General features: G+C 42.3%; 3 protein-coding genes across 8 annotated transcripts in view; 1 reads left to right on the top strand and 2 right to left on the bottom strand.

The window, feature by feature from the left end:
- LOC118121592 (receptor expression-enhancing protein 6) overlaps positions 1–24,255 on the bottom strand; it is a 719,670-nt gene that overhangs the window by 162,845 nt on the left and 532,570 nt on the right. The window lies entirely within an intron of this gene.
- On the bottom strand, positions 4,205–14,830 carry si:ch73-60h1.1 (calcium/calmodulin-dependent protein kinase type IV). The gene is made up of 11 exons (XM_035177558.2): positions 14,208–14,830; positions 12,615–12,693; positions 12,463–12,525; positions 12,130–12,212; positions 11,548–11,620; positions 8,752–8,842; positions 7,745–7,819; positions 7,387–7,462; positions 6,825–6,951; positions 5,942–6,094; positions 4,205–5,773 (listed from the first exon to the last, which is right to left on the bottom strand). The coding sequence occupies exons 1-11, from the start codon at positions 14,312–14,314 to the stop codon at positions 5,279–5,281; spliced, it is 1,422 nt and encodes a 473-aa protein (XP_035033449.1). The 5' UTR covers positions 14,315–14,830; the 3' UTR covers positions 4,205–5,278.
- fam174c (family with sequence similarity 174 member C) lies at positions 16,022–18,669 on the top strand. Its single transcript, XM_035177653.2, has 3 exons — positions 16,022–16,417; positions 17,423–17,539; positions 17,754–18,669. The coding sequence occupies exons 1-3, from the start codon at positions 16,125–16,127 to the stop codon at positions 17,755–17,757; spliced, it is 414 nt and encodes a 137-aa protein (XP_035033544.2). The 5' UTR covers positions 16,022–16,124; the 3' UTR covers positions 17,758–18,669.

The following is a 24,255-nucleotide window of genomic DNA, read 5'->3' as shown; positions in this document are numbered from 1 at the left end:
ATTAGGTTTCATGATGGCGCCCCCTACTGACTCATTACTGAGTCCAATGTATAAACTTGTGATGTTTTTAATAAACATTGATCAGAACGATGTCCTCTGAGGGTTGTGTTCCTATTGGTTGGACGAGATCACCTGTGAGAGTAAATATACACAGGATCCTGAAATATATTATGTTATTTATTATATTAATAAAATCAGCTGTGGAGAGTACGATACACTGTACAAAGTTTATACTTCACATTAGTGTTTTTTCTCCATTTGTTTTAACTCATTTAAAGTGAATAATTACAAACTTTTGACTGAAACAGGAATAAACTAAAGTTCACTTGAGTGAAGTGAACTTTAGTGGTTGGATGTTTGATCTTTGGTTGGATGTTTTATGTTTGGTTGGATGTTGGAAGTGGTTGGATGTTGGATGTATGGTTGGATGTATGGTTGGATGTATGGTTGGATGTATTTGGTTGGATGCTTTACATTTGGTTGGATTTGTGGCTGGATGTGGTTGGATGTTTGACTGGATGTTTTATGTTTGGTTGGATGTTTTATGTTTGGTTGGATGTTTTATATTTGGTTGGATGTTGGAAATGGTTGGATGTTGGATGTATGGTTGGATGTGTTTGGTTGGATGCTTCACAATTGGTTGGATGGTGGACGTTTGGTTGGATGTTGGATTTTTGGGTGGATGTTGGATGTTTGATTGGATGTTGGATGTGTTTGGTTGGATGTTGGACGTTTGGTTGGATGTTTGGTTGGATGTTTGTTGGGTTTGGTTGGATGTTGGATGTTTGGTTGGATGTTGGATGTTTGGTTGGATGTTGGATGTTTGGTTGGATGTGGTTGGATGTTGGATTGGATGTTGGATGTGTTTGGTTGGATGTTGGACGTTTGGTTGGATGTTTGTTGGGTTTGGTTGGATGTTGGACGTTTGGTTGGATGTTGGATGTTTGGTTGGATGTTGGATGTTTGGTTGGATGTTGGATGTTTGATTGGATGTTGGATGTGTTCGGTTGGATGTTGGATGTTTGGTTGGATGTTTGGATGTGTTTCGGTTGGATGTTGGATGTTTGGTTGGATGTTGGATGTTTGATTGGATGTTGGATGTTTGATTGGATGTTGGATGTGTTCGGTTGGATGTTGGATGTTTGGTTGGATGTTGGATGTTTGGATGTGTTTCGGTTGGAGGTTGGACGTTTGGTTGGATGTTTGGTTGGATGTTTGTTGGGTTTGGTTGGATGTTGGACGTTTGGTTGGATGTTGGATGTTTGGTTGGATGTTGATGGTTGGATGTGGTTGGATGTTGGATGTTGGATGTTGGATGTTTGATGTTTGATGTTTGATTGGATGTTGGATGTTTGATTGGATGTTGGATGTGTTTCGGTTGGATGTTGGATGTTTGGTTGGATGTGGTTGGATGTTGGATGTTTGATTGGATGTTGGATGTTTGGTTGGATGTTTGGTTGGATGTGGTTGGATGTTGGATGTTTGATTGGATGTTGGATGTTTGGTTGGATGTTGGATGTTTGGTTGGATGTGGTTGGATGTTGGATGTTGGATGTTTGATTGGATGTTGGATGTTTGGTTGGATGTTGGATTTTGGATGTGTTTCGGTTGGAGGTTGGATGTGTTTGGTTGGATGTTGGATGTTTGGTTGGATGTGGTTGGATGTTGAGCTAACCCTGGTGGATGAGATGAAGTGAAACTGAACTCAGATCAGTTCAACCTGCTTTAATCTGATTGGATCAACAAAATGAAATAATACATGCAACACCAGTTTATAGGTCATCCTTCAAAATAAAAGAGCTACAGGTTTCATCCTTCAAAATAAAAGAGCTACAGGTTTACTCATCAAACACAAGACTATACGTTTACAGGCTAGACCCCGCCCACCCCAACCTCAACCACGCCCCCCACAGGCAGATTAATAGAAGTAAAATATTCATGTTTGTACAGAAGAGTAAAGATTCGTCAGAGTTTCTCACCTGTGGAACACACACATCTGTCAGAGCTCCTCGACCAATCAGAGCCCCTCAGCCTCAGGTCAGAGGTCAGAGGTCAAAAGGTTTGTGTGTTCACTTCCTCTTTAAAGGGACCAACATGTTTGTACGGTGGCAGAGACAGAACAACAAACACAGCGATCACCATGACAACAGCCGCCTGACACTAAACCTTACTTTAGTGTAAAGCTCCGCCCTGTTTTAAAACTCATCACTGTTGCTATGGTTACACCTGGTGGATTTTTCCAGCCTCTGAATCAGAGACTTGTGTAAACTGGTCTCGTGTCAGTTTGAAAACTCTAGGTTTGAGTTTTAGTCTGAACAGAAACTGAGACTTTAGTAAACGATGACGCAGACGTTCTCTTCCTGATTGGTTCTCATCAGTCACATGACTCCTCTAAGCTTTGCTGTGCAGGTTGAAGTGTCGGAGCCACCGTTGGTTTGTTTCCTCTTTTGGAAGCCCCTGTAGAAAAAGAGGTAGAACGTGTGGTTTCACATCAGATGAGAAGTTTGAATCTGTTATGTTGGAATCAAACACTGAACGTGTCTCAGTGATGATCCTTTTAAAACCAACTCTGTACAAACACTAGGTTTTAATAGAAGCTCACGAACACAACATGTCACTGAGGCTAAAACTACGACATCTACTCAGTCAACAAGAGTAGAAAGGATAAAAAAGTCCAAGTAGATTTTTCTCTGTGAAAAGCAGAAATCTGTTATTTCCACACTCAGCCTCCGAACAACAGAGACAAGAAGAAGAAGAAGAAGAAGAAGAAGAAGAAGAAGAAGAAGAAGAAGAAGAAGAAGAAGAAGAAGAAGAAGCTCTCACTCCTTCATATCACTGTCCACATTTGCCATGTTAATAAAGTTTAATAAAATACAATCACTCATCTCCATCATGAATGTCTGAGGAAGAATTCACCTTCTGAACCAGAAGAAGAAGAAGAAGAAGAAGAAGAAGAAGAAGAAGAAGAAGAAGAAGAAGAAGAACTCGGACTCGTTCACACCTGGTTTGGTTCAGAGCTTCAGACTCTTCAGTTCAGTCTGAACCTGAACATCAGGTGTGAAAAGTTCCTCAGAGCAGAAGAGGAGTTCTGGGTCTGGATCCAGCTGAACCTGGTTCTGTTGGTTTGCAGTGAAAACACTTTGTTGGATAGTTTGGACTTTTGGACCGATCACAGGAAGTAGAGACAGAATTAAACAGTAGAAGAAGAAGAAGAGGAAGAAGAAGAAGAAGAAGAAGAAGAAGAAGAAGAAGAAGAAGAAGCTGCAGTCTTCACCTCCGACGATATAATGTTTGAACCACGAGGACGTTCATTTGGTGCATTTGAACTAGTGTGAAGTACTGTGGAGTACTGTAGTACTGTGGTACTGTGGAGTACTGTGGTACTGTGGAGTACTGTGGAGTACTGGGCGGCTGTGGCTGAGGGGTAGAGCGGTCGTCCTCCAACCAGGTCGGCAGTTCAATCCCCAGTCTGCCCCATCTGCATGCCGAAGTGTCCTTTTGGCAAGATGCTGAACCCCGAACTGCCCGTCACAGAACAACAAGTGCTGCTAATAGATGCTCTGTGTGAATGTGTGTGTGAATGTGTGTGTGAATGTGTGTGTGAATGGCAAACTACTGTAAAGACATTGAGTCGTCATCAAGACTAGAAAAGTGTTATATAAATACAAACCATTTACCATTTAGCGTACTGTGGAGTACTGTGGAGTACTGTAGTACTGTGGAGTACTGCACCTGGAGGTGCTGATGCTGCTAGTAATACCATCATGATGTTACCATGGCAACCAGATGAAACTTCATTAATTCCCTCCATTCAAACAGAAAGACAACTACCCCCCCACACACACACACACACACACCTGACAACACCCCCCCGTCAGATGCCGTCTACAAACCAATCAGAGTCAAGTATAGGTAGACTCCGCCCACGTAGGTGATGACGACAGGACGTACGTTCTTTAGTCCCTAAGTTACAACGTGAAACCAGAACTAACAGATCAAAGGAAACATGGAACAAAGACGTGAAGCTTCAGACTCGGATCAGAAAACGACCTGAGATCTGCTCACAGCAACATAACGTTATTAACCTGAGTTAACAGCAGGTGTGATTCCAGATGTTTCCAGAAGCGTTTAACTTTGCTTCATTGGTTCACATTCAGCTGTTAAACGTTTTTTTATGTGGTAAGAACCAAACACAGAGACGCCATTTTAGTTTGATCTGAGCCGTGAAGAGTCTGAGGGTTTAATGTTAATGATGATGCGTTCACGTCAAATCGTTTAACCAGTGATTTAATGTAACTAGCCTCCGACTTCTTACATTTGGTGACAAATGTTATTAATGGAAGATAAACCACCAATAAAATCCAACATTAACACTATTATTATATATTCAGAGACATATTTGAATCTCTTGACTAAAACAGCAATGTTTTACACACAACTGGAAAATTATCATTTATGATAATATCACAACTGTATTCAACAAGAGGTCAGAGAAGTTTAACAGGAAAAATCTTTAGTTTCCTTTCTATTGATATGATGTTAGAAGTCTATGTGAACGCTGCCCTCTAGTGGTTGTCACCACCACAGAAACAGAGATTATGAACACTGACTTGTTTTCATGGCGGAGGTCATGGAAGTTCACTTTTCATTGATAATAAAATAACATTTTGTAATGTTTCTTATTTTTCTTAATTTTCCATCAAAGGAAATGTTGATGTTTCATTTGGCTTTGACTTTTCTCCGTGTCAATGAGCCTTTTTATTTCCTGCATCGTGTTAGCCCTAACCCTAACAGGAATTTTAATTTTAGCATCTATGTTGCTGTTGCCTAGCAGCATTTTGCTCATACTTGACCACGCCAACTAACGTTAACACTACTTCTCCCGTCATAACCACGAGATCAGGGGTTTCACCTGAAGGCTGCGTTTAAATGATGTTTGGGAAGTTTCCCGTTCAGTTAGCTTTTAGTCTCAGCAGCTCCTGTTAGCTTAGTTTGTGGCGTCTGTTAGCTGCTCTGGGGTTTTTCTTACCACAGTAAAACGAACAGCTCGTATGATTCCTGACTCCTGAAATTGGACAAACCTCTAAAAACCAGCAGCTCAACAGCAGATATAAAACAAATGTGAGTACGTAGCTGTTAGCATGTTAGCAACAGCTGATGGAGTAGCATTGGAAGATGTGGTTACAGGAAAAAAAATTAAATTAATGAAGTTGGTGCTAAACAGCTGAACCTCATGATTGTTGTGATCGTGTGAAACTGGGGCCACTCTGTCAGGTGATCACTGGCAGTGGGGCATCTTATTGGCTGGTTCCGCCACTGGCGTGAAGCCATTAGTGAGGCTGTTGGGACTCGAGGGCGTGCCCTCGACTCTGGAGGTGGGCTCTACCATGGAGCAGCTCTTTTGCGGCAGTCGGGGTTGGACCAGCACAGTTTTAGGACTGACGGACACCTGCCGCAGCCCGTCGGCCCGCAGTGGCGGTCTAGTGGGGGCGGCATCTGTGGCCGTGACATCAGAGCTGGGGGATTTGAGAACACGTGGAGACGAGGGGCTGAGAGCACTTTTGTCGGTGGGCTTTGATTCGTCGTCTTGTGGCTGTTGATCTGGGGGCGGGGCTTCTTGGTCTGAAGGGGCGGGGTCTGTGGAATCAGGAGGCTGGTCCTGCTGCATGCTGCTCTGCCTGGAAGCCCCTGAGCCTGGAATCTCACAGCTGTCAGTACGACGCCGCGATCCCTCATGCATGCGGCTGGTGGCAACGACGGCCTTCATGGCAGCCTGTCAACACACAAACAGTAATTATCTGGTTTATTAGGTTTTTGTTGTTGGTGTTTTTACTGTTTGGTTTCTAACTCTTCAGATGTAACTGACTCAGTCGAGAACAAACAGAAACTGGTGCATTTGATGTGTTGTATAAACTTTGACTTCTAGATAAGGTCTCCTCACCTTGAGCTTACGTCGAGCATTGAACTCCTGTAGTTTCCTCTGAGTGGTGTCCATGTGCGAGAAGCGGGCGGCTTTACCCAGCACCCAGGGGTGCTGCAGGGCCTCCCGGACACTGAGGCGCTTGTGAGGGTCGAGGACGATCAGCTTGCTGACCTGATAATTGCAAATTGAGAATCAGAGAATTCTCAATGACAAAGAATCAGTATCACGTTCACGTTCATTTACACAAGTCTGAGTCGTTTGAGACAAATTAAGTATCAAGTCACTCCAGCGACGTCCAAGTCGTCTCGAGTCATTTCACAAAAATCTAAAGCTGTTTTCAGACATGAACTCTGGAGAATGTCCAAACAATGTGGTCTGAACTTTAATTTAAAGGAAGAGGAGGCAGGAGCGCCACTGGTGTCCCTCAAACCACTGGTGTCCCTCAAACCACTGGTGTCCCTCAAACCACTGGTGTCCCTCAAACCACTGGTGCTCATGGAAGGAAAAATGTGAGGAAAACCTATGTCCAATAATAATGGCATGAAGAATGGGCTCGTCAGAATATGGGTTCAGGTTCATTGGAATAAAAACCTTTTACATTTTTCCAACCACACTAAGCTGATCGACCTGGATTCTTCATGCCTTTATTTTTGGACATAAGTTTTCCTCAAATTTTTTGAAGTGTAATTTAAGTTTCCAAGTCGAATCACCTCAGACCTGAATGTTACAGTCGCACGTTATTAACCTTCATCAACTAAGAATGTATGTGTGTCCAGGACGAAGGCAGCAGGTGACTAAAGTAAGAAAACGTGTTAAACGTGTGTAATATTTTGGCTGAGACACATTTTGGACTATTGAGTGAAATAAGATGCGTTAAACTTCATGTTGAGATGAAACTCACCAAGTCCTTGGCATTGAGGGAAACCTCGTCCCACCATGGAGACACAAACTCGTAGTCACAGTTGAGGATTCTGCTGTACATGTACTGATCGCCCCTCGGGTCGAAGAAGGGCTCGAACCCACAGAGTCTGTAGACAGGAAGTATATATTATGTAAGTATATATAGAATCTCTCTCACCTGGTTATCTCACCACTGTACATCCGGAAGGATATGAAGAAAAACAATATTTACACAAAGGTTCATTTCTATTTAACGCCAACAACCATAGGATCAAAGCATCACAGCAGGTGACTGACGAAATAAAGAAGAAGAAACGAGTCAAGTTTTATGTCGATGGGAGATTTTAATCTGGAGTGAAACATGTTTGACTCTATTCAGATTCAGTCAAAAGCTTTAGTGACGGATATTAAACATGTTTCTAACATGTGTGTGTGTGTGTGTGTGTGTGTGTGTGTGTGTGTGTGTGTGTGTGTGTGTGTGTGTGTGTGTGTGTGTGTGTGTGTGTGTGTGTGTGTGTGTGTGTGTGAGAGAGTGTGTGTGTGTGTGTGTGTGTGTGACTCACAGGATGTAGAGGATGACGCCCACTGACCACATGTCCACTTCAGGTCCGTAGGCGTTTCCCCTCAGAATCTCTGGAGCTGAAGACAGAGCAGATGGGCGAAACTGAGAAATCCCACAGAGCAGCACCTGCCTGAACGCAACACTGTCTGATACCACAGGACTACTACTGATCTAATACTGATACTACACCATCTACTACATCTGGTACTGATACTACACCATCTACTACTGATCTAGTACTGATACTACACCATCTACTACTGATCTAGTACTGATACTACACCATCTACTACATGTACAACTGATAATACACCATCTGCATGTAGTACTGCGTGTGCTGTCAGTGGTGGAGTACTAACCGCAGTATCCCGGGGTACCACAGACTGTCTTCATGGTGACTTGGTCATCGATGATTTTGGAGAGACCAAAGTCGGCTGAGAGAGAGGAAGAGAAAGTTTCATCGTCAGATCTGAACGAGCAATAACGAGTCATGAAAACTACTCTTTCATCTGTTATAACAAGTTCCTGACCTCTCATTTTCCTTTTCAAGTCTAAAGAAACCGAAGCCGTTCGTCTACAAACCAAACTCTTTCCTTATCTCCAACATCTTTAGTGAACAACAGTGTTTTCAGCAGTTTCCTGTTTCCTGTTTGCTTTGCCTTTTCCACTGCCACCGGTTCAGAGCCGGTCCAGATCCGGTTCAGAGCCGGTTCAGATCCGGTTCAGAGCCGCTGATGAGTCAAACCAGTTCTTTGAGCTTTAGTTCAACAGCACTTCACTGGTCCAGAAGAAACCACTTCAGTCACAACACTGCGACCACCATTAAAAAACACATTGAATATGTTGAACTATGGAAGTGAAACAAACCGGCTCCTTGTTCTGTGGCTGTCAGGTTCAAACTGAGCTCACCCACATTAGAAAGGTTGTTTCGATAGATTTTCAGTAAAGTGCCCAGCTCTGCTCTCTTGGTCGTTTTGATCTATAAATCTAAAAATCTCAGGATGATATTGACTTGATTGTGAAAAAAGTGTTTAATCTCTACCTGCTCAGAACAATTTGTAAAATTAAGTCATTTCTATCATGTGATTTACAGAAAGTTCTATTCACTGTTTCCAGATAATACAAAACGAGGATTTTTAAATTCTATTGCCCACTATTAACTAAATAAATAAATGAATAATATTTAAAATAAATTCTTATTTACACTGACTAATCCTCTTTATTCATTTATATGATCTAATCTATTTTTTTTCTCTATCTTCCTTGTGGTAACATTAGCATGATAAAGTTTATTATCGGACATGATATATTATTGATTGATTGATTGATTGATTGATTGGGATTGAACCCTTCAGACGGTCCTCACCTATCTTGAGCGGAGCGTCCAGTGACAGGTCGGCATACAGCAGGTTCTCTGGTTTCAGGTCACGATGCACCACGCCATGTTCATGTAAATACTGAAACACAAATACACAATGTCACTGAACTACACATTGAGCACTAACAGCGCCTCCTGCAGGCTGTACAGCTCCCAGCAGCAGATCAGACAGGAACACAGAGCCTTCAGGTGGGGGGGTCTATGGAGGATCTGGCAGCCCGGACTTAACCACAGAATGAAACTGAAGTGGCGATTGTTCTCTTCCTGCCCCCAGCAGCCCCTCCCCCTGATCTTAGATCAGCTGCTGCTAACGTTTAGCTAATTTCTCTAAAAACCTTGGATCCAGATAACTGAGGTCCGTTCAAATATAAAAACCACCAAGATCTTAAAAATTGAAAAATGTGACTTCAAACTGATGAGTTACTGTTGAGGATTCAACCAGATACACGTTAACACCACAGGTCCACGTGGAGGGACACGACCCAGATGTTGAGAAACTCAGTTGTAAAACAATGTTGATGTGTTCAGGGTCTGCAGGATGTTTCAGTGATGCAGATTAATGTCACACACATAAACAGGCGCATGTTTTTCTGCATGTTAAATGTAGGTCAGTGTGTGTGTGTGTGTGTGTGTGTGTGTGTGTGTGTGTGTGTGTGTGTGTGTGTGTGTGTGTGTGTGTTGTGTGTGTGTTAATCCACTGGTTTTAATCTGTTCAGCAGGAAGATGGAAGCAGCTGTTACATAAGAAACCTGCAGCTGCTAAACACTGCTGCCGTGAGCAACAACAGTACTGACAGCAACACCTGCAACTACAACAACACCTGTAACTACAACACCTGCAACTACAACAACACATGTAACTACATTAACACCTGCAACTACAACAACAACTGTTACTACAACAACACCTGCAACTACAACACCTGCAACTACAACAACACATGTAACTACATTAACACCTGCAACTACAACAACACCTGCAACTACAACAACACCTGTAACTACAACACCTGCAACTACAACAACACCTGCAACTACAACAACACCTGCAACTACAACAACACCTGCAGCTACAACACCTGCAACTACAACAACACCTGTAGCTACAACAACACCTGTAACTACAACACCTGCAACTACAACAACACCTGTAACTACAACAACACCTGTAACTACAACACCTTAGCTACAACAACACCTGTAACTACAACAACACCTTCAACTACAACAACACCTTCAACTACAACAACACCTTCAACTACAACAACACCTTCAACTACAACAACACCTTCAACTACAACAACACCTGCAACTACAACAACACCTTCAACTACAACAACACCTGTAACTACAACAACACCTGCAACTACAACACTACACAACAACACCTGTAGCTACAATAACACCTGTAACTACAACACCTGTAGCTACAACAACACCTGTAACTACAACAACACCTTCAACTACAACAACACCTGCAACTACAACAACACCTTCAACTACAACAACACCTGCAACTACAACAACACCTGCAACTACAACAACACCTTCAACTACAACAACACCTGTAGCTACAACAACACCTGTAACTACAACAACACCTTCAACTACAACAACACCTGCAACTACAACAACACCTTCAACTACAACAACACCTGTAACTACAACAACACCTGCAACTACAACAACACCTGCAGCTACAACAACACATGTAACTACAACACCTGCAACTACAACAACACCTGTAGCTACAACAACACCTGTAACTACAACACCTGCAACTACAACAACACCTGTAGCTACAACAACACCTGTAACTACAACACCTGCAACTACAACAACACCTGTAACTACAACAACACCTGTAACTACAACACCTGCAACTACAACAACACCTGTAGCTACAACAACACCTGTAACTACAACACCTGCAACTACAACAACACCTGTAACTACAACAACACCTGTAACTACAACAACACCTTCAACTACAACAACACCTGCAACAACACCTTCAACTACAACAACACCTGTAACTACAACAACACCTGCAACTACAACAACACCTGCAACTACAACAACACCTGCAACTACAACTACAACTACACCTGCAACTACAATAACACCTGCAACAACACATGTAACTACAACAACACCTGTAACTACAACAACACCTGTAACTACAACAACACCTGTAACTACACAACACCTGCAACTACAACAACACCTTCAACTACAACAACACCTGCAACTACAACAACACCTGTAGCTACAACAACACATGTAACTACAACAACACCTGCAACTACAACAACACCTGTAACTACAACTACACCTGCAACTACAATAACACCTGCAACAACACATGTAACTACAACAACACCTGTAACTACGACAACACCTGTAACTACAACAACACATGTAACTACAACAGCACCTGCAACAACACATGTAACTACAATAACACCTGTAACTACGACAACACCTGTAACTACAACAACACATGTAACTACAACAACACTTGCAACTACAACAACACCTGTAACTACAACAACACCTGTAACTACAACAACACCTGTAACTACAACAACACCTGCAACTACAACAACACCTGTAACTACAACAACACATGTAAGTACAACAACACCTATAACTACAGTATCTAAACCATCAGTTTATTCACAGTTCTCATCATCGTTGTATATTTTTGATAAATACAAACTAATGAGTAGTGATATTATTGTTTTCCTGTCTCAGAGAACAAACAGTGAATGAATTATCTTACCGCCACAGCCTCCAGGATTTGTTTGATGACGTGAGCGGCGTCTCTCTCGCTGTAGTAACCTCTTTCCACGATCCTGCAAATAAACACAATGTTCAAATATCACATGATGTCTGCGTGTACAAAATACTTAAATGGGACAGTGTAGAAATACTCTGTTTGTCACCAGTCTCTATTTACAGTCTATGGCAGGCCCACTCAAATGGCGGCCCGTGGGCCACATGTGGCCCAGAAGCAACCAACCCCGAGTGGCCCAACCAGACAAGTAGAGAATAACCGAGAAAAACATATTCAGCGAGCCTACAGAAATTCCTACAGTAGTACAGATCATGACTGCAACACTCTGCGTAGCCTAGCAACATTCAGCCCAGAATGCAGCATGTTGTTGTCAAGATGTGTCGGGTAGTGGTGATGTTGTTCCTATGATACAACCTATAAAAACATGTCTGTCTCAATGCCTGACAAATACTTGTTTTTGTGTGTGTGTGTGTGTGTGTGTGTGTGTGTGTGTGTGTGTGTGTGTGTGTGTGTGTGTGTGTGTGTGTGTGTGTGGGTGGGTGTGGGTGTGGGTGTGGGTGTGCGCACCTGTCAAACAGCTCTCCTCCAGTCACGAGCTCCAGAACCAGAGCGATGTCAGTGTCCGTCTCAAAGATCTCCTTCAGCTGGATCTGTTCCAGAATCAGAGACATTAACAATAACACACCTGATCCAGGATGAGTGGGTTCTAATGGAGAACAGGTTCTAAACCCCACTCCCACAGTGACATCTGAACCCACTGATGACATCACACTGACCCACTTCCTGCCTCACTGATGACATCACACACATACAGTCGACTTTCAGTTCCACTTCCATCATTAGAGACAACATATGATATTTTTAAACAATTTAAACAGCAGCGAAACACACGATACTCACAATGTTTGGATGAGTCAGACGCAGCAAGACTCCAATTTCTGTACGAACAATTTTCTTGTCGATCTGAAGCAGAAGGAACAACGTCAGCAGGAACTTAAGAACCTGTTTGACCCCCGACTCTGACCTCTGACCCCTGGTGGAGGATGACTGACCGTTTTCTTGAGGACTTTGACAGCGTAGAGTTTCTGAGTCTGTTTCTCTTCACAGCGATAAACAATGGACGTGGCTCCTCTACAGGAAACACAAAACAACAAGCACCGTGTTGATCCTGAACGCAGCACGGACACAAAACAATGATGTGACATCATGACGTCATTCACACGATGACATGATTGGTTCGTCTAAATAAGATGTAAAAAGTGTCTCTAATCGGTTGCATTACTTTACTATTATGATTACTATCATAGTGACATCATGATGACATCATTCCTACCATGTGACCTTCTGATTGTGTCCATCATCCAACAGGATGCAGCGATTTTTCTACTGTGTATGATGTCATTTCCCGATTTGATTATGACGTCACTGATCACATGACATCATATTATGAGGAATAATTTTCTTATTCTTATTCAGCTTGAGACAAATTTATAATCCTGCGAACGAAACAACACATGTTTACATCAGTGACGATCAGGAAAAATCATCGTGTTTGTTTCAATAATTAAAAGCTGTGTCTCTGCTGATCTACATATTACGTTACATTACATCACGCAGCCGACGTCAGTCCTCAACAGTCGGCCGAACCGGAGTGCGACAGTCCGGTTGTCATATTGTGTCACTAGCTTGTCCAGCTGTTACAGATGTCGCCTAGCAACAAAGCTACGTACGAAAATGTTCTTCAGTTGATACAAAGTGTTGATTGGATGTTTTATTAACATATGCAACGTTGTGAACCTTTTTAAAAATAGAGTGTGAGTGTGAGTGTGTGTCTGTGTGTGTGACTGTGTTTGTGAATGTGTGACTTTGTGTGTGAGAGTGTGTGTGTGTGTGTGTGTGTGTGTGTGTGTGTGTGTGTGTGTGTGCGAGGAAACAGATCCTTCTGAAAAACAGCCACACACACGCACAGCAGTGGCTGGTCTCCATGGTAACAGGTCACCTGGTAACGGATGGTGACATCATTTCGCAGTTTCTGCTGAAATGTTGTTGTTGTTTACACATGATGTGTAAACACACAAACAATAAACAGTCTGTACAGAAGTAATCTGGTACTTCCCTGAAGTAAAAGTACGGAAATAAGTTGAAAACTTGAGTGAGAGTTGATGTTATAGTTTCTGTATATAGTATTTTATATTTTATTTATATTTATAACCCCTAAGCCAGATCTACTTGAACGCCCCCTGGTGGCTGTTCTCATCACAACATGTTTCCGATCAGTTTTGATTATCATTTGATTGGTTGTTTATCGTTAGTGTCTCCACGACGCACAGACACAAGATGTGTTGTTAATAGAAAGTCGGAAACGCTTCGTTCTTTATTTAGTTTAACGACATCTAATCTGAAAAAGTCTTAAATAATGAAGACAACCTGCTGAGAGAGGACGGTCCAGGTCCACTTCCTACCAGAACCCAGTCAGACCCCTTTGCCTGCAGGACCCTGGACCTGGATCACATTGACTGTAATCCAGACCTGCCCCCCTCGGTCCCCTGTCCCCCTCATCAATGTGGCCCAGACCTGCCCCCGTTGACCCCCGATCATTGGGCTCCACCCTGTCCCCCTGTCCCCCTCATCAATGTGGTCCAGACCTGCCCAGCTCGGAGCTCAGGGTGTAGAACTCCTCCACCGTCCCGTCCCGCCTCGAACCCTCCACCCAGAACTCCACCGGCTCAGAACCAGGCCGGGACGTCGGCATGATGACAGCAGAGAAAACCAGGACCAGAGAGGACCAAAGATCACACCGGAACCAGGACCGGTTCAGACCGGGTCAGATGTGACCCGATCAGAACCAGGAGCAGACTAATCCAGATCCGATCTCAGATTTAAATCCAGATTAGAGGAGCGGAGGCGGATGATTCATGATCGTTTTAATCCAGACCAGCACGAGGACGAGGATCCGACCGGGACCGAAAAACACCTAGACCCCCCCACACGGATCAGGAACCGGGATCCAGACGCTCCAGGTCCGGATGTGTCGCAGCTTCCATCGGGCCTCAGACCCTCAGATGTCGGATCGGTTCAGTCCATCACCTCCCGGGGTTCATCCGGATCTCCCGGTTTAACCGGTAGAATCGCTCGGTCCCTCCGGAGCCGCCTCGCGCTGCACCGGAGCCCGAACAGAGAGCGGAGCCCGGACAGCCTCGGTGCGGGATGTCGGTGTTTGATTCCCTCCAGATGTCCGCAGCTGTAATCTCACAGCCCCGCCCCTCTGCCCCCCTTCACCAATCACAGCGCTGCTCTAGAGCCGAGCCGCGCTCCCATTGGACGAACGACCTGTCAGTCAGCGGAGCCTCTGACAACAACCTCAATACAGAAATAACCTAAATACACAAATGTACGTTTGCGTGACATCTGGAGGAGATGATCCTGCGGGAATCAAACCCGCAACACACCGGAAACACGTGGTCCGTTTATTGTTGTTTTATTTATGACGTGTGTTCATGATGTTATTTAATCATATGTTTGAATTCAGATTCAGAAATGAACTGAGGAGCAACATTTATCTTATTCTTTTATTTCATTTAATATATGTGATGATGAAACATAAAGAAAAGAGTGATGTCTGGTTTTAACATTCAGACTCTGATGGTAAATTAGAAAAATATGAACAATATATATATAATATATAAAACAATTTAATAAAAATACTTAATTTTGTATTTGTATTAATCCAATCATTTGAATCCGGTAACATAGCAACCTCATAGCAACCACCCATAACAACCAGCTACAGTCAATACACAATAATAATAACCCCATTATAAAAACATTTTTAAACAAATATCAGAAATAAAATGCAAGAAGTTTCAGTAAAATATATGACAAATATCTTTGTCATATCTTGGAAAATAAATATTAATAGCATTTAGGTAGATTCATAGAAAGAACTTCAAAATCTTAAAATTGTTAATGAATATCCAAACAACAAACTAAGTTGTTGACCATAACACAACTGTAGAAACAACACAACAGAAGCTGTGACAGTTATGTCTTTACATAAAGTAACAGTTGTTTGACGTCATTTTATATAAACGTCTGATCGTGAGGCAGCGACAGTGACGTCAGCGAGGTGATGCTGGACTCACGGAAGATCTGTCCAGATGGGACGCTGTGACGTCAGTTTGAAAACAAACACAACATCTACACGTCTATAACACAACAATAACAAACACACAGCAGCTGTCAGAGCCAGCAGGTCCAGAGGCTTCAGCACAACTCGTGCTACCTCCACAAACTTCTGCAGGAAGCAAAGAGAAAGTTTGGATCGAATTAATATTTGAATATCTTAGTTTTGAGGCTTGTTGTGATTGACAGATCAAACCTGTACAGGTGAGGTTGATTGACAGGCGGCTCACCTGCAGCCCAAAGCGGGGGACGTGCCCACGTGCCTCTACGTCATCAGTAGTGGGTGTGAACTTCCTGGTTGTGTGTGTAAACAGTTCCGTTAACGTGAAGAAGCTCAGCTCCGGTACCGGACATCAGCTGCTCCTGTCCCCGGTGTGAACATGACCTCCTGTCCGTTCCTCCCGGTGCTCCTCCCGGTGCTCCTCCCGGTGCTCCTCCCGGTTCTCCTCCCGACCTGCTGCCTGGTGTTGGCGGTGGATGTGAGCGGAGGCTCCGGCGGCAGCACCGCGGCTCTCCGGCCCTCCGGCACGAACTCCAGCCGGCCCAACTCCACCTTGAGCGGGGCTCCGCCGAGCAGCTTCACCGTGGACAGCTCCATGATCCAGAGGAGCCTGTACGTCCTCATCGGGGTCTCCATGTTCGGGGTCCTGTACTTCCTGGTCCGAGCCGTGAGGTCAGCCGCGTCACTGTGACGTCACAGCCACTCACTTCACTTCACACAAGTTCAACAGCTAGTTTAACTGTGTCAGTGGGGGTTAGTTACAGGTTAGTAGGTTAACTAGGTCGGTGAGTTTAACTGTGTCAGTGGGGGTTAGTTACAGGTTAGTAGGTTAACTAGGTCGGTGAGTTTAACTGTGTCAGTGGGGGTTAGTTACAGGTTAGTAGGTTAACTAGGTCAGTTCAATATTCTGCGATGTTTACCAGGATAAAGAATAAAACATGTATTCAGTAAATAATCCTGAAGCAGAACTAATGCTCTCTGGAGTTTCTCTGGAGTTTCTAACACAGAGACAGACTGAACTTCTGAAACCATCTAAAACCTACAATACAATTATCAGTTATCGTAATATTACAGCTTTATTCTTGAAATCTCAGATAGCTTTTCTTTAACATGGACCCAGTTATGTTAAAGTGAAGTTAGTTTGAGTTGAATCCCAAGTCTTTCACTCAGGGACCATCAATAAATTCCTGTTTGAATATGAGATAACTGTATTTGTTTTTAATATCTTCATGTCATGTGACCCACTGACTCAATTCAGATAATATTGATACACTAAACAAACAGGACACACCTCTTTTTCTTCTCTTGAAGTTAGCATAGACTGAGCAATAAAACAATTTTAACCTAGAACATCACACACGTAAATATCAGTCTGATTATTCTCATCAGTGACTATTTAAGAAATAGTTTTATCACAATGTGAAAGAAAGAGGTGAAAATCAGGGGGCGGATCCTGGATCCTTAGTTTGTGTGCCATCCTGTTAACTAACTAACTAACTGATTAACTAACTAACTAACTAAAAAACAAAGTAATGAAAACTGTGTAAGCTGCTCTTCCCTCAACATGTGACTGATGAACTAACGAGTTGTGAGTTAATGTTCGTCAGGAGATGTAATGTTTTGAAATGTAATGAGATCGTGAACCGACTGTGTGTCTCATGTTGATGATGTCATCAGGCTGAAGAAACCCAGCCAGAGGAAGAAATACGGTTTGTTGCTCAACGACGCGGTGGAGATGGAGGAGGTGGAGACTGACGAGGACGACACACTGTTCGAGGCTCGCAGCCTCCGCAGGTCAGCAACACAACTACACAATAACAACACAACAAGCACATCTGCCTTACTCCAGAACACGTGAAGATACTTTACATGTGTGTGTGAACTCGCTGCCTCCAGAAGTTTTAACACTTGTTAATATTTGTTTATAGTTAAATTCTCAGCCTGAACTGTGGTGACGCTCTGTAACCGTAAAGTTCTGATCTGATTGTGTGTCTGTGTCTCTGCTCAGATGAGTCCAGAAGAAGACGTGGATCAGGATCCTGTCGGCTGTCGGCCGATGATGGATCAGGAGAGAGAGGACTGATGGACCAAACTTTATTATTATTCGTATTAATATCACAATGAATGCAGATTAATGCCAAAGCTACAGCTGCTCCAGGAGCCGAGCAGGATAATCAATATTTTTTTACGTGGCGTCGGATGATGTGATCACAGGTCGCCATGACGACAAAGTTCCCTCTGAGTCTCCTCATCTTTTTCTAAGAGTTTTACTCTGAGCTTCAAACTTGTGACGGACATGACGCAGCAGTGACCAATCAGACTGAGGAGGCGTGTTCCACCTGAAACTGTCCAGATAACGGAGCTCCGCCCCCAAGGACTACACAACCACATTTTCTGTTTTCTGCTGCGAGTGAACGTTTCATGACAACACACACACACACACACACACACACACACACACAGAAACAAACACACACCCCTTCATTTTTTCTGTTCATTCAAATAAAAGTCAAAAGGTTTTTCGTGTTCGACGTTTGAACGTTGATAACAGTTCAACATGGCTCGGTGAATAAATGATGACATCAGCATTTACAGAAGTCACATGACTTTAACTTCCTGCTGAAGGACAGAGGAAACATGGCTGCAGATGAAAAGTTCATCATCAGTGGACCAATGAGGAGACGGTTCCTTTACCTTGCACCAGTTTTCTTACTTCGATCTTTGATTTGTTCAGCGACATCATCTCTTCTTCTGCAGTGGTGTATCAGCACCAAAGGGAGCAGCAGCGCCACCCACTGTTTATCTCCAGCTCCTGATGTTCACAGGACGCAAACTATTTGATTTTGACCATTTTCTAAAAGTTTAGTTAAAAACTGTTATTTCTGAATAAAATCAATAAAAATTGATTAAAATCATCAAACAAACGGTTCAATGTTTTGTCGTTTGATCAGAAAATATTTCATCAGTCACATGTTGACAAAAGAAACGTGGTCTGATAAGAACCTGAAGAACCGACTTTTTGTTTGACTTGAACAAAGTGAGTTTGTATATTTAACTTCAGGTTTTTTTCCGGTTTCTCTTTAACATTAAAACCTGGAGGAAAATTTCATTTATCATTTATTTAAAAAATGTGTTTGAACAAAAGCTTTGAGGTGAATTTTGTCATCCATCAAATATAAATATTAGAATTTTTATCTCAAATATAAATATAAACACAAAGTAACTGACCACACACAGTTTATCTTTCTAATCTCTAATAAACATGTAATATCTGGTTTATAACACATTATTATGTATTATAACAAGCGGCCACATCGTGGATTATGATGGTGGATCGTGAATCAGAGATCGTGATCGTAATGGTGGATCCTGTAGCGTGTTGGTGGTGGACCACGATCGAGGTGGCAGCTGATGGCGGCAGTGGATCATTGGATCATGACTGTGGACGATGGTGGATCCTGATCCTGGTGGATCCTGATCCTGGACTATGATCACAACAAGTCTGCTTGATATATAATATTTCTCCTCAGATACTCGACCAAGTGTTTATTCTAATCAAAGCTGTAAATACTCTGATCTCGCTGATGTTCTCTGTTCCACGGGACATCTGTTCACTTGTGTCCGTCCTGGGAGACGGATCCTCACATGTGTCTCTGAGGTTTCTACCTTCTTTACCTGTTAAAGGTTTTAGTAGTTTGACTCTTGTTGAGGGTTAAGAACAGAGGACGTCTCACCTTGTTAAAGACTATGAGACAAACTGGGATTTGTGAATATGGGCTATACAAATACAATTTGATTGATTGATAGATAGGGTTAACCCCTAACCCTAACCCCCCGTAGTTACACACAGGCCTGAGGACACAGTTAATAAACGGATCAGGTTATAATTATAATTAATTATAATCTGATCATGATTCATTGTTTAATAGAAGAGATTCATAATAATCTTATAACGTGTTATTAAATAAGATAAATAATCAATAATAATAAATAACCTGATGTTCCTCAGTGATGTAGTATCAGGACGTGACCAGCAGATGTCACAATTCACACCCTAACCCTAACAACATATAAAGGACACAGAAGATTTAAAGGAGCAACAAACCTTCAACAGAAAACAATAATAACATTATACTTAATTCTAACAAGTCAATAATACATAACAACAACTATGTTATAATAGATATTATAACAACATAAATATAAATAACGGTAACAGTCTGTTATCTAATAAGAATCTTTATTGTAATTAGCTTTGTCACACACTAAGAAACACAAACACAAATAAACTGAAAACATGTTCGTGTTCAGTTTGACCTCATGTACGAGCTTAAGTTGAGTTAGTTAGTTAGTCAGTTAGTCAGTCAGTTAGTCAGTTAGCTAGTTAGTTAGTCAGTTAGTTAGTTAGTTAGTTAGTTAGTTAGTCAGTCAGTCAGTCAGTCAGTCAGTTAGTCAGTTAGTTAGTTAGTTAGTTAGTCAGTCAGTCAGTTAGTTAGTTAGTTAGTTAGTTAGTTAGTTAGTTAGTCAGTTAGTTAGTTAGTTAGTTAGTTAGTTAGTCAGTCAGTCAGTTAGTCAGTTAGTTAGTTAGTTAGTCATTAGTCAGTAGTTAGTCAGTTAGTTAGTCAGTTAGTTAGTTAGTTAGTTAGTTAGTTAAGTCAGTCAGTCAGTCAGTTAGTTAGTTAGTCAGTTAGTTAGTTAGTTAGTTAGTGTTAGTTAGTCAGTCAGTCAGTCAGTTAGTTAGTCAGTCCAGAGTTAGTTAGTTAGTTAGTTAGTTAGTTAGTTAGTTAGTTAGTCAGTCAGTCAGTTAGTTAGTTAGTTAGTTAGTTAGTCAGTCAGTTAGTTATTAGTTAGTTAGTTAGTTAGTCAGTCAGTCAGTCAGTTAGTCAGTTAGTTAGTTAGTTAGTTAGTTAGTTAGTTAGTCAGTCAGTCAGTCAGTCAGTCAGTTAGTTAGTTAGTTAGTCAGTCAGTCAGTCAGTTAGTCAGTTAGTCAGTTAGTTAGTTAGTCAGTCAGTTAGTTAGTTAGTTAGTTAGTTAGTTAGTTAGTTAGTTTGGTCAGTCAGTCAGTTAGTTAGTTAGTTAGTTAGTTAGTTAGTTAGTTAGCGGTCAGTCAGTCAGTCAGTTAGTTAGTTAGTTAGTTAGTCAGTCAGTTAGTTAGTCAGTCTGTCAGTCAGTCAGTTAGTTAGTTAGTTAGTTAGTTAGTTAGTTAGTTAGTTAGTCTCGTCAGTCAGTCAGTCAGTTAGTTAGTTAGTTAGTTAGTTAGTTAGTTAGTTAGTCGGTCAGTCAGTCAGTCAGTTAGTTAGTTAGTCAGTCAGTCAGTTAGTTAGTCAGTCTGTCAGTCAGTCAGTTAGTTAGTTAGTTAGTTAGTTAGTTAGTTAGTCAGTCAGTCAGTCAGTCAGTTAGTCAGTTAGTCAGTTAGTCAGTTAGTTAGTTAGTTAGTCAGTCAGTTAGTTAGTTAGTTAGTTAGTTAGTTAGTCAGTCAGTCAGTCAGTTAGTCAGTTAGTTAGTTAGTTAGTCAGTCAGTTAGTTAGTTAGTTAGTTAGTTAGTTAGTTAGTCAGTCAGTCAGTCAGTCAGTTAGTTAGTTTGTCAGTCAGTCAGTCAGTTAGTTAGTTTGTCAGTCAGTCAGTTAGTTAGTTAGTTAGTTAGTTAGTTAGTTATGTCAGTCAGTTAGTTAGTTAGTTAGTCAGTCAGTCAGTTAGTTAGTTAGTTAGTTAGTTGAGTTAGTTAGTCAGTCAGTCTGTCAGTCAGTTAGTTAGTTAGTTAGTTAGTTAGTTAGTCAGTCAGTCAGTCAGTCAGTCAGTCAGTTAGTTAGTTAGTTAGTTTGTCAGTCAGTCAGTCAGTCAGTCAGTTAGTTTGTCAGTCAGTCAGTCAGTTAGTTAGTTAGTTAGTTAGTTAGTTAGTCAGTCAGTCAGTCAGTCAGTCAGTCAGTCAGTTAGTTAGTTTGTCAGTCAGTCAGTTAGTTAGTTAGTTAGTTAGTCAGTCAGTTAGTTAGTCAGTCAGTCAGTTAGTTAGTTAGTTAGTTAGTTAGTTAGTTAGTTAGTTAGTTAGTTAGTTAGTTAGTTAGTTAGTTAGTTAGTTAGTTAGTTAGTTAGTTTGTTTGTTTGTTTGTTGAAGACAGAACTCGGGTCGGTCTTATTTATTATTATATTATTATTATTATTATTATTTACCAAATATTACATATTATTTTTATATTAACATGTTTGTTTTTACGTGATCCTGTTGATGAACAAACACAAACGATGTGAACATCTGTGAACATCCACATTAAATAAGGGAGTTGATCTTTGTTCAGTTTTCTACTATAACAAATTAAAGTTGACTTGTGTTACAGATAGAATATCCTTATTGTTTGTTCATCATTTATTTTCTGTCACATGACCCTCAGGGGACCCTTTCACATTAAAAGCTCCAGATAATAAAACATCTTCCTCCTGTGTGAGTTGACGCGTTGAGTTTTCCCACAGTTCAGTCTGACAGGATCACAGGGGGGGGCAGGGATGGTCACTGTAACAAGCCATTGATGAGTGGGCGTAGATCCGACGACTGATAAACATCTGCAGCCAATCAGATGACACCTAGAGAGAGACACCAACAATAACAGGTCCCAGAGGAGAGAGAGGGGCGTGTTTCAATTAAGCTGCTTTCAGACCTGAATCTTCTCTGGAGGAGGAGGAGCCTGTGTGAACTCAAATGTTCAGAGACACTTCACGGTATTAAGAGAGAAAGACTCTGCGTCCACACGTCTTCACTTTAAAACTAAAACCAAACTAAAGATGTTTTCACACATGAACACATGTTGTGTAGTCAGTGTTTGTGAAGCAGCAGCAGCAGGTTGTCGGGTCCGACTCGTTCACACCAACAGGAACATGTGGGAACATCCAGGCGAGGGGCGGAGCCTGTAGAGCAGCAGCGCTTACTAAAGTCCCAGCCAGGTGTAACCATAGCAACAGTGATGACTACAGTCTCAGGTGATCTCAGTGAAACATGAGCTGACGACCTTTGACCTCAACAGTTTCATCATGAACCAAAGTGTTTTTAATCTTCTCACTGTTTATTAAACACATCAACACATGATTTATTATTTCGACTGTTTCAACCACACTGAGGGCTCCTCAAGGCAAAGTCCATCACACACACACACACACACACACACACACACACACACACACACACACACACACACACACACACACACACACGTACTCAGTCTGGTACAAACTGGACTCTGGGGTCAGTGGATGATGGAGACACAGAGAGGATCAGTAAATTACTGACAGAGCAAAATAACTTTAAAGAAGAGAAAAGGAAATAAGAAAAGAGAAGCTTTTAAATAATAAACTTTATTATCAAATCGCTGATTAAGGAAGTTTTAATAAAGTTTTTAAAGAGGCTGCGTCCTCTGATCTTTTTATTTGTCCTGACTTTTTAGGTCTGATGTTAACACCAGATGTTTTCATTAATTAAACTCAACTAACATCACACCAGTTTGAGTCTCTTCACACTGGATCTGGTTCAGATCAGGACTCCTGATTTTATATATGTTAGAGGGAGGGGGGTCCCCTGGGTCCCCTAGGTCCCCTGGGTGCTGCTGCTTCCTGGGCCCCTGCTCAGAGTTTAATGGGGCTGTCGTTATTAATGACGTCTCCATGGAAACCACGTGTCACAACGCACAGGGGGCAGGTGGGTATAAAAGACTGAGGAGAAACCGAAGCTCAGACACTGAACCTGCAACCTGCAGCTGAGGAGCCACTGAGCCAAGAGTCCTGACCTGCATCACCTGGTAAGATTTAATTTCACAGGTCACAGGGTCAAAGGTCAATTTCAGAGACAAACTAATGATAAGGTTTAAATTGATGACGACAAATACTCACATGTCTGTGTGTGTGTGTGTGTGTGTGTGTGTGTGTGTGTGTGTGTGTGTGTGTGTGTGTGTGTGTGTGTGTGTGTGTGTGTGTGTGTGTCTGTGTGTGTTCCAGGTCATGAAGACTTTGAGAGTTTCTCCGTGTGATGAGATGAACGATGAGACATCAGGTACGGAGGCTGAAGAGGACAAAACAGTTTGATTATAACTGATCAAATATAAACAATAACGAATATTTTTGTATTCTGTTGTTAAATTATGAATCAACTCCCTGATCGTTGATCGTTGATCAGCTGATCGCTCTTGATCTTCTTGTTGACTCCAGCTGACCTCTCCTCAGGTTCGGGTTCTCGGGTCGTCCAGCGGATCTTCACCAACAGTCGGGAACGTTGCCGACAGCAGAACGTTAACGGAGCGTTTGCAGAGCTGCGGCGGATCATCCCCACCCACCCCCCCGACAGGAAACTCAGCAAGAACGAGACCCTGCGCCTCGCCCTCCGGTACATCAACTTCCTGGGCCGGCTGCTGACGGAGCAGAACCTGGGGAAGGTCCCCCGGGGCCGAACGGAGAGCCTGGAGCTAGAGGACGGGCTGCAGGGGGCGCTGTCGCCACACTCCAGCTGTGAGAGTTTGACGGAGGTCGACTCT

Source organism: Hippoglossus stenolepis, chromosome 14 (genome assembly GCF_022539355.2).
Source record: "Hippoglossus stenolepis isolate QCI-W04-F060 chromosome 14, HSTE1.2, whole genome shotgun sequence".
In the NCBI taxonomy this organism is placed as follows: Eukaryota; Metazoa; Chordata; class Actinopteri; order Pleuronectiformes; family Pleuronectidae; genus Hippoglossus; species Hippoglossus stenolepis.
Note: the sequence above shows the minus strand (reverse complement) of the source record. Positions and strands in the feature narration are given on the sequence as shown.

Excerpts from the sequence above, each read along its gene's own strand:
- fam174c (XM_035177653.2), top strand. The coding sequence starts at position 16,125 with ATGACCTCCTGTCCGTTCCTCCCGGTGCTCCTCCCGGTGCTCCTCCCG. Across the intron at positions 16,418-17,422 it reads TTCCTGGTCCGAGCCGTGAG|GCTGAAGAAACCCAGCCAGA; the intron begins GTCAGCCGCGTC and ends TGATGTCATCAG.
- si:ch73-60h1.1 (XM_035177558.2), bottom strand. The coding sequence starts at position 14,314 with ATGCCGACGTCCCGGCCTGGTTCTGAGCCGGTGGAGTTCTGGGTGGAG. Across the intron at positions 7,463-7,744 it reads TGGTACCCCGGGATACTGCG|CTCCAGAGATTCTGAGGGGA; the intron begins GTTAGTACTCCA and ends CTCTGTCTTCAG. Across the intron at positions 5,774-5,941 it reads ATGCTCGACGTAAGCTCAAG|GCTGCCATGAAGGCCGTCGT; the intron begins GTGAGGAGACCT and ends GTGTGTTGACAG.